The 10,112-nt window shown below is 51.3% G+C and overlaps 1 protein-coding gene across 1 annotated transcript in view; it reads left to right on the forward strand.

The window, feature by feature from the left end:
- Positions 1-10,112, forward strand: part of TVP23A (trans-golgi network vesicle protein 23 homolog A) — a 28,896-nt gene that overhangs the window by 17,804 nt on the left and 980 nt on the right. Inside the window, exons 3-7 of the mRNA XM_060648476.3 lie at positions 7,424-7,568; positions 8,086-8,175; positions 8,333-8,461; positions 9,450-9,578; positions 9,960-10,019. Of these exons, the coding sequence (XP_060504459.2) occupies positions 7,424-7,568; positions 8,086-8,175; positions 8,333-8,461; positions 9,450-9,578; positions 9,960-10,019 (553 nt within the window). The remainder of the gene's footprint in view (positions 1-7,423; positions 7,569-8,085; positions 8,176-8,332; positions 8,462-9,449; positions 9,579-9,959; positions 10,020-10,112) is intronic.

Below are 10,112 nucleotides of genomic sequence, written 5' to 3' on the forward strand. Positions count from 1 at the left end.
TTCCTTCCTCTCTCTGGCCGTATAAGGTCCCGCTGTGTGGATCGGTCCTATTTTGTTCATCTACCTAGCGCTGGACACGTTTCGGCCATCGGGAAGGTTGCTGCTGTGCAGACACACGTGCAGGTTTTTGCTGGAAGACAGGTTTTCCGTTGTTTTGGCTTCCAGTTGTGAAAACTCTAGGCTCTGTGGCTGGGGGAGGGGAGGGTGTCTCTGCCTTGGTGCCCTCCTGGGAAAGAGGGGAGGATCCCCCCAGAGGGCCCGCATGGGCCGATCAGCCAGGGGCCCACTGACTTGTCTCTGGGGGGTCCACTTTAACTTGCTGCTAAGCCTGTCCAGCCTCTAAAGTTGGGATGCCTCTTTAAGAAGAAATAAAGAACAGAAACAAGTTACAACCCTGGCGACCAGAGGGAAGTCTGGTTATTTTGTTTGTTTGTTTAAATTTGCTAAAACACTCAGACTTCTGTCGTGCTGATCTTTGAATCCAAGCCGTGAGGACATAGCGGTCCGCATCTGTGTAGGCGTCCCAACTGTCTGAAAACCTGCCTGTCCCGGGCTCAGTTGACAGAGGTGGAAGGGGGACATTGTCATTTGAGGCAACGAGGGACTCTGCGGGACAGAGGTGTGAACACTACCTCTGGGGCATTCTGGAGAAGAAACCTCCGATTCTCTGCAGACGGTTCGCCCCCCTGGCTGGCCAGGCCCACGGGGTTTCAGAAGGGCACAGAGGGGTCCCCGCTTTTAGAGGCCGGAGGGACCCGCACCTGTTTTTTTTTTTTTGCTCCTGGAGCTGAGTCCATGTTGAGGAAGGAGTAGGGAGGGCCCCTTGATTGAGAGGAGCCCACGAGTCCCCTGAGGTGTAGTTAAAATGCAGATGGGGGCTCAGGAGGCCTGGTGGGGGTCTGCTGATCACACGTTTCCAGCCAGACCCCAGCAGTCGAGGGGAGCGGATGAGGGATGGGCAGGCGGCGTTGCGCCTGGGGGTCCCCTTCCTCCCACGTCTTCGTGCTGGCACGCTGCTGGGAGCGGAAGAGACACCTGACTCTAAGTGGGCGTCGGGGCTGAAGAAATAAATAGCACGCTGCTCATTTTTAACAGTTGGGGGAAAACCTCTGACAGAGGATGTCTAAAAGGAGCATCCCCAGCCCAGGCTTTCTCCCCGCCCCCCCCCACCCCCCCCCAACAAATTGTAACCATGAATGAGAAACAGAGTGATTAGCCACAGCCACCTCATGCCCCCTCTGGTCTGGTGTCCTAGGGATTTCCTGTCCAGGAACCTCAGGCACCTGGGGCAGATGTTGTCCTCCCATCTTACAGATGAGTAAACCAAGGCCCTGAGCCTCGGCCAGGGCCGTACATTCACTCGGCAAGGATGGAGTGCGAGCGTGGGTCTAGGCTCTCTGGCTCTCCCTGCCCCCACTGTCTGGGTGGGGGCTGGGCAGGCATTTATGTTGCAAGTAGGAGTGGCCTTTTGTTGGTTGGTTGGTTGGTGGTTTCTTTCTTTCTTTCCTTTTCTTTTCTTTTTTTTTTTTTGTGCGAGGAGCTGGTAAGCCCAGAAGAAAGGACCTGCTTTCTGGAATTTTCCTCATGCATCCAACTGTAATGGTCAATTACTCAGTTGGGGATTTTTAGGTCTGGATTTTTATTGTGACCACAGATAACCCCCAGAATATCAATTCGTGGGCTTGGTTTATTCTTGCCTCAATGCAAAGTTGAGGTTGCCTCTGATTTCTTTTTCTACTTTTTAATTTTAATTTACATAAAAGTACAGAGAACAGTGAGCCTCCATTGGGATCAGCACGTGGCCAGTGTTAGATCCTCACCCCTGCATCCACTCCAGCCCCTGGGTCGTTGGGACGCAAATTCTAGGCACAACCTCATATGCTTGGTTGGTTGGTTGGTTGTGGCAGAGTAAGCCGAGGAGTAAAGATACGGTCTTTCCTCAGCCTTTGTCCCAGTGAAAAGCAGAGCTTTCCCCAGTGTCTGAAGGATGATATATAGGACATATATAGGATATATATGATACATATATATGTATATTTTATAATCTAATTAAATATATATAGTTTCTGTTTTTAAGTATGCTTCATGCCCAGTGGGGAGCCCAATATGGGGCTTGAACTCACGACCCTGACATCAAGAGTCGGATGCTTCACTGACTGAGTCACCCGAGTACCCCTGAAGGAGGAGGTTTTAAATTAAAGGAAGAGAACGTAAAATACAATGTTTGCTGAGGAATTCAAGCTGGAGATAGTCTTTAAAAACCAGAGCATGATTTTCAAAGTAATTTAAACAAACACAAGACAATTTTTTAAGATACTGTTCAATCTCTGCTGAATTTGGGATTAAACCAACCTTTCCCCTCAAGTCAGACCTGCCTTAGAAGTGTATGGGAGGGGCGCCTGGGTAGTTCGGTCGGTTAGGCGTCTGACTCTTGATTTCAGCTCAGGTCATGATCTCACAGTTTGTGACATCGAGCCCCCTGTCGGGCTTTGCACTGATAGCCCGGAGCCTGCTTGGGATTCTCTCTCTCCCTCTCTCTTTCTCTTTCTTTCCCTCCCCTGCTCACCTTCTCAAAATTAACCTTAAAAAAAAAAATGGGACAGGGGACTTGTGTCCTTGTGGGACCTCCCCCTATTTTATTTTATTTACTTTGTTTAGACACAGCCTCTCCCCAACCCCCATCCACCACCCTCTGTGTCCATTTTTTAGAGCAGTTTTAGGTTTACAGAAAAATTGAGCAAACAGTACAGAGTCCCCATGAGCCCTCCCCCGCCCCAAAGTTTCCCCTATTAACAGCTTGCATTAGTGTCTTGGATGTGTTACAAACCAACACGGCATTGTTACCTACAGTCCCTTGTTTACATGAGGGTCCGTGCTGGTGGTGGGTATTTTCTAGGCTTTGACATAAGCATAATGACATGTATCCACCATTGTGTCGTGGAGAGTATTTCACTGCCCTGAAAGTCCCCGTATTCTTCTCTCCCTTCCCCCCACTGTTCACAAACCCTAGCAACTTTTTTTTTTTTTTTTAACTGTGTCTACCATTCAGTTTTTCCCAGAATGTCCCTAGTGTTGGAGTCCTACAGTAAGCAGCCTTTTCACACTGGCTTGATTTTGTAACATGCATTTAAGGTTCCTCTTGGCCTTTTCATGGCTTGAGAGCTCATTGCTTTTTAGGGCTGAATAACATTCCCCTGTGTGGAAGGACCCCCAGCCGATCGATTCACCTATTGAGGACATCTTGGGTCACTCGCAGTTTGGGGCAGTGATGCATAAGGTTGCTCTAAATATCTGTGTCCTGTGGTAGGTGTGGACTGAAGTTTTAGACTCATTTGAGTAAATCCTGAGCAGCGTGATTACTGGATTGTATCACATGCAGAGTTTTTAGGGTGATTTGCAAAGATTTCTCTGGTCAGGAGCTTCAAGCAAAACTTTTCAAAGGTATGATGTACATTAAGTACGCTAAAGTAGATGGTTTGAACTTTTTTTTTTAAGTTTGTTTATTTTGAGGAGGAGAGAGACGGAGAGAGAAAGAATTTCAGGCAGGCTCTGCACCATCAGTGTAGAACCCAATGTGGGGCTCGAACCCAAGAACCGTGAGATCATGACCTGAGCCGAAGTTGGATGCTTAACCATCTGGGCCACCCAGGTGTCCCTGGTTTGAACTTTTATACGTGTATCCCCACGAGATGGAGATACAGAGTGTCTCCAGCACCTTGGTCACCTTCTCAGTCACCCTCCCCTCAACCATCCCCAGAGAAAAAGATGCTCTGATTTCTAGCACGATCCATTGGTTCTGCCAGCCAGCCAGCTCCCAACCTGCAGCTTCTGAAAGCAGATGTTTTGTGGGGGGTGGAGGGGGGAGGTGGAGGGGGGAGGTGGGGGGCCATTAGTAGCAATTAGCTTTATTTTGGTTTGTTTTTAAAAATTTTTTCACTTTTATTTATTTTAGAGCATGAGCTCTCCAGTGAACAGGGAGGGAGGGAGACAGAATATGAAGGAGAGAATAAGAATCTCAAGCAGGCTCCCTGCTCCGCGTGGAGCCCGACACAGGGCTTGTTCGTACAACCCTGGGATCCTGGCCTGAGCCGAAATCGAAATCAAGACTCAGATGCTCAACCCACCGAGCCAGCCAGGCGCCCCTATTTTGATTTGTTTTGAATAGCGCCCCGTATCATCATTGTTCATGCCGGTCTGGGGCAGAGGCTGGCATACTTCCTGGGTAAGAACATTGTCGACTTGGCAGGCTAGCGAATGAGTAAGCGTGGCTGTTCCAATAAAACTTTACTTAGAAGACAGGAAGTGGGCCAGATTGGGCTCCTGGGCCAGAGTTTATGAGCCCAGGGTACAGTGGTGCTTTTCCTTTGCAAAATTCAGGTCTGGGCTGCGCTGCAGGCCCGGCCCCGCCTGCCCTGGGAGGGGGTAGTAGCCTGGCGCACACCTTTATGCTTCCTCAGGTGGCTTGCACGCGCCTTCAGGGCCGAGAACCTTCCACATCCCCTCCGAGGGGAAGACCGCAGCTGTGGGGCACAGAACTGTGAACATGGATTTACGCTAAAACACACGCCCGTAAGGACTTGACCCCCCACCCCCCTGCCTTGACCACATCTGAAGCAATTTCATTTCCCCTCCCCTCCTCTCCTCCTCCTCCTCCTCCTCCTCCTCCTCCTCCTCCTCCTCCTCCTCCTCCTCTCCTCTGGGCCTGGCCTGCCGAGGGTGGCCTACCGAGCGGAAAGTGCTACCTGTTCAAGCTGAGGAATGGAGAAGGTTCTTCGGTGAAATGGAGGGATGGGGGGCAGGCTGGATCTGGAGAGGTCAGGAGTCTCGGGGGATCCCTGCAGAGACAAAGGTCTGCCCCTGGCTAGTGAGAGAGAAAGTTGTGGTCTTGAGGGGAATTTCACAGCTGGGTTCCTTGGAGGTAGATGGGTTTCGAGTGACTGAGGGCTGAGGTAAGCCGGTCACGGTCTGTGAGCACGATCTGTGTTTCAAGCACTTTTGACGTGCCACCTTCCACTTGATCTTTTAATAGCTAGGATGTGGCTGGTGTTGGCATTCCCATTTTACACAAGTGGAGATTGAGTGCCCAGAGGTTGCGTGGCTGAGGGAGGGCAGCGGAGCCGCTCCGAGGTCGGAGTGGGATTTGAACGCGGGCAGTCTGGCACCTCAGGACTGGTTGCCTCTCGAGGGGCAAGCGGGTGGGTGCCTGGGAGGGTGGAGTTCGAAGCCAGTGGCCTTGGGATGTGGAGGTGACTGTCAGGGTGCTCTATGGCCATGGAGGTGGCAGAGAGAACCCCGGGGGGTGGCAGGCTGCCCCCCCCTCCCCCCACCGTCCCCCGGCAGGGAAAGGCAGACAGGTGAAAGCCATGGCCCTCACTGCTCTCAAGACCAGGAAGCTCCCCCTGTGAGTGCTGGCGGGGGACAGAGGCGGACCGAAGGAGGGTTTGGAGGGCGGCCCAGAGGACAGCCTGCATCGGACAGGATGAAAGCCGTATTTGAGGGTGCAGGAGGCATCCTTTTTTACTTTGGCCTTTGAATAATGATGGCCACGATAATAGTACTTACCATTATAAATTAAGGAAATCATTTGACGGGTACCTAACTAAGCAGAACCTTCCAACAATGGGAATTTTTCTGCATTTGTTAGGAAACCACAGCCAAAAAAAGTGGGTGGGCAGGGGATTTATTCGAATGCATGAACTTCCAGGTTTTAGCCTGGATCCGTGGACGTGGGTGGGTGTCTCCTACGTCTTTGAGGTCTACACTGTTCTACAACATAAACTCAACTCCATGACTTGGCACGACAAATATTTGCTGAGAATCTTAAATGCCAGGTACGATTATCAGGCATGTAAAATGATCTCAAACATGGCTTTTTCCCTGAAAGAACTTTCATTTCTGGAAAGAGGACTTCTTTATCTTCAAGGTGGAGGCATTAAGATTGTATTAAGACATTTAGTTAAAAGATTCTCGAGATTTAAGGTTAGGGGCGCCTGGGTGGTTCAGCTGATTAAGCATCTGAGTCTTGATCTCAGCTCAGGTCATGATCTCAAGGTTTGCGAGTTCAAGCCGCGCGTCGGGCTCTGTGCTCTCTGCTTCGGATCCTGTCTCCGTTTCTGGCCCTCTCCATTCACGTATGTGTACTCCCTCACGAACATTTAAAAAAAAGATTTATGGTTAAAAGGGCGTCAGAGACTGCTGAGGGTCTTATGTTCGGGAATATTCCAGATCTGGACAATCTATGAGATCACATCTGATTCTTCAGGGCTAGGTACATGTCCCCGGCTGGCTTGCACCCCAGCCACCAGGAGAGCTCAGGATATGAAAGGGACAGAGGAGAAGTGTTCTGGCGAATGGCCGGTGGTTTGGCACCTCTCGCTCCTCCTCTGGAACACCAGGAGTAAATTTAGAAGCCACTATGAATTCCGGTTCTCAATCAGTTCACGTTCCCTTGAGAGTCAGAAACCGCACAATTACACAGGAACCCAGTTCGCTTATTCTGTGCGGTCCTTCTTGGAAAGAATGAGCAGGTGCCTGCCTGATGCCACTGCCAGTTAGAGGCTCATGGGCCAATATGAAACACGGCCTGTGATATTTTATTAATCGTATCAGTCTCTGTCCTTTAAAAATATTTTCCCGTTGCAACTTTTAATTTCTGGCTTCTCTTGCAAATACCAGATCCAGCAGAGCTGGGTGAGGAGGCCTGCCCCTTCCTCCCCTCCCTCCAGAGCCCTGGCTGGTGCTTTACCTGCCAACCACCGTCCCCCTTGCAGGGCTGCTTTCTCCATCTTGGCTGCTTGTTTCTTCCCGTGCTCTATCAAAGTACATGCCAGAAGGGTCCCCTACCTGGTCCGTGTCACCCACCACCAGCACCTGCCTGACCCCTATAGGTCTTTGTTCTCTCTGCCCTGGATACATGGGTGGCCTCGTCATCCATCTAACCTTGGGTCTCTGGTCTCTCAGACTTTTTTCTTTATAAATTGCTGCGAGACGAGTCAGGATTTCCCTCTCTCCAGGAACACGCGTTCCCCGGTGACACGAGACTGCACCCATGGGCTGCACGTGGACTGCTCTGTTACTGGTGGAATAACCCAACCTTTACCTTTAGGGAACTGGTCCTTATCACTGCCAGGTGGGGAGGCAGTGACCACTGTCCTGTTTCACTTCAGAGGTACCCAAGTTTCGAAGAAGGCAAGTGATCTTTGAAATCGAGTTAGGGGAAAGTACTGGATTCTTCGAGAGGGGAGAGATGCTAGTATACTAATGACTGTTTCAGAACTTGTGACTTACGGACGTTTGCAGAGCTGCGGCCTCAGTCGGGCTCGCAGTGCACTGGGGACAACGCGGAAAGTCAGAACCCACAGAGTGAGCTCGGTGACTGCCCTCTTGGCCTTTGCAGTGAGGGGGCTTCTGGGTTCTTTCCTAGGCACCCGTTGGCCACCTTTTTCCATCTGTTTTTCCGAGTGAGCGCCATCATCACCTATGTGTGCTGTGACTGGTTCAGTAGAAGCTTTGTGGGCTGCTTTGTCACCGTGCTTCTCCTCCTGTCCTTTGACTTCTGGTCTGTGAAGGTAAGGCCCCTTCGCTCATGATGCCGTCGTTCCAGAAACACAAGGGCTGTGTTTCTAGATGGTGACCCTCCGGCGGCACGTGGCCGATTTGAGCCGAGAGGTACTTTCCTTGAAACTGCAAATACATACTGAGCCGACATTACTTGAAATTCAAGTTAAAACCCGTTGTTCAGAGTTGAACGATGGTTCTGGTCCCCACTTGTCATCGCTGGAAGGACGTGTCTTATGCAAGTGACCGCTCCACCTGGCTTTGGATTTTTGGCAAACCTGGCATACATTTAAAATATGCCACATATTTTTGGAGGGGGGGGTGTGTGTGGTGGTGGGGGGAGTCACTTACAGGTAAACTGAGTTGAAAATTAGGAGACTCCCACGGATTCTCAGAACCTGCCACGGTTCAGTTCCCCTCTCCCCCTACTCCCGGGACAAGTTCAACACGAACAGACTTTTGTCTGTCCGTGAAAAGACGACTCGTTCTTTACGGCGTGCCTGGGGTCCTTCTGTCCATGTCCCCCAGAACGTGACCGGGAGACTGCTGGTGGGCCTCCGCTGGTGGAACCACATAGACGAAGACGGGAAGGGCCGCTGGATTTTTGAGGCCAGAAAGGTACCGTCCGCTCCGGGTCCGCCTCGCAGCGGGGACGTGGCTGTGGAAGTTTGCGAGGGTCCCCTCTGGGCTCCATGCGGGTCTGGTGGCCGCCGCATGCAAAGAGCGAGAACGGGAGTGCGCTCCCGTTGAAGACGGGGCCCTCCCTCCCCGGCAGGCGTCCCCGCAGCGCAGCGTGGCCACAGAAGCGGAGGCGCGCATCTTCTGGCTTGGCCTCGTCATCTGCCCGCTGATTTGGACCGTGTTCTTCTTCAGCACCTTGTTCTCCTTGAAGCTCGAGTGGCTGGTAAGGCACCGCCCGGCCCTGGCGTGGCTTCGCCATCTGCGTGCAACAGGGGGCACGAGCGGGTTCCGTTGTCGTCTGCCAATTGGTTGGAAACCGCTTTCCTAGATGGTTCACGTACCGGGCCATTCACCCATTTAGCGTGTGCCATTCGCCGGGTTTCCAGGGGATTCACTGTGGTGCCGTCAACACCAAGCCAGTGTGGGGGTAGTTTCATCCCCCCAGAAAGAAACCCTGTACCTTTTTGCCCTCACTCCCTCCTGGCCCTGCTCCTCGTTCTTCTGTTTCAATAGGCTCACCTATTCCAGGTACTTTCTATAACTAGAATTCTAGAACATGATTGCTTGTGATCTTCTCTCACTTAACATGGGATTTTCAAGGTTCGTCGGTGTTGCAGCATTTATCAGTATTTCTTTCCTTTTCTATGGCTGTGTAATAGCCCCCTCTACGGCCACGCTACGTTTGCTTTATCCACTCCCCCACCGATGGCCATGGGCTGGATCTTTTGGATGCGTAGGAATAATGCTGAGGAAGGAGTTGAAAGCAAAGCATGTGCTAGCCTACTCTGGAACCCTTCCTCAATAGGAATAAGCTCACCTCAGAGTTATGAAGTTTCATTTCAGTTTTCTTACCATCTCAGTGCTGTGATCTGCCTCACTTACTGGGAAAACAAAATACCCACAGACCGTAGGAGCAGCAGTATAATTAAAAGCAGGGGCTCTGGAGTTTGGATGCTGGTCCAGCCCTGCATCGGCTCTGGGACTGTGCTCAACTTTGGTTCTCTGGGCTTCACTTTCTTCCCTGTAAAATGGGATGATAATGGCACCAACCTCTTGGGTTGTTGACAAGGTACCTGTGATGATCGGCGAGTGCTCAGAGAAGGTTGGCTGTGACTAGGTACAGGCCAGAGTTGCTTCTATGTGGTTTGGGGGGAGTGGGTGGGTGGGGTTCAATATATGCTCTTAAAAGAATTTGCTTTGTCTGAGCGCAGGCCCTTGTGATAGCTGGGATTTCTCTCCAAGCTGCTAACCTCTATGGCTACGTCCTTTGTAAGATGGGAGGTGAGAGGGACATCAGCAAAATCACAGCCAGTTTTCTGTCCCAGATGGTGTTCCAGACGGTGAGTTACTAGAGTCTTCCTCCCGGACCCCTGCACTCCAGACGCCGAAAGGGAAGGAGGCCCACTAGCCAATGCCATTTTAACATTTTCTGTATCAACCAAGCTACCCTGTCAGTACCCCCCAAAAATACCACACAAAAATATTTTTTTAACTTTGCATATATTTCTACACGTGAGAGTAATCTTTGAAATTTGACCAGGCTCTTCTTACAACTGGTTGAACCATCTTAAAATCTGACCAGGGCTGCTTTAGACCAAGACATTGAGCGATGAGCTCTGTGGGCTTTTGGTTACATCGTGGGTTTGCTCTGGCCCCTGAATCAGCAGAATCGGGCCCCTCACTTGTGAAGACAAAGCCACAGCTGACTTTTCCCCTTGCAGGCCAGCCCAAGGGACTTCCAGAAGCCTGGCCTCAAGGGGCTGGAGATTCACAAGCATTAGGTAAGAGGTGGGATCAAGGTGGGGGCCTGGGCACAGAGCCAGGGGCGAGCCAGCCTGTGTCCTCCGGGTTTTGCAGGCCTCCTCCCTGCCCTT

The sequence above is a fragment of the Panthera onca genome, chromosome E3 (genome assembly GCF_046562875.1).
Source record: "Panthera onca isolate mPanOnc1 chromosome E3, mPanOnc1 haplotype 2, whole genome shotgun sequence".
Classification (NCBI taxonomy): domain Eukaryota; kingdom Metazoa; phylum Chordata; class Mammalia; order Carnivora; family Felidae; genus Panthera; species Panthera onca.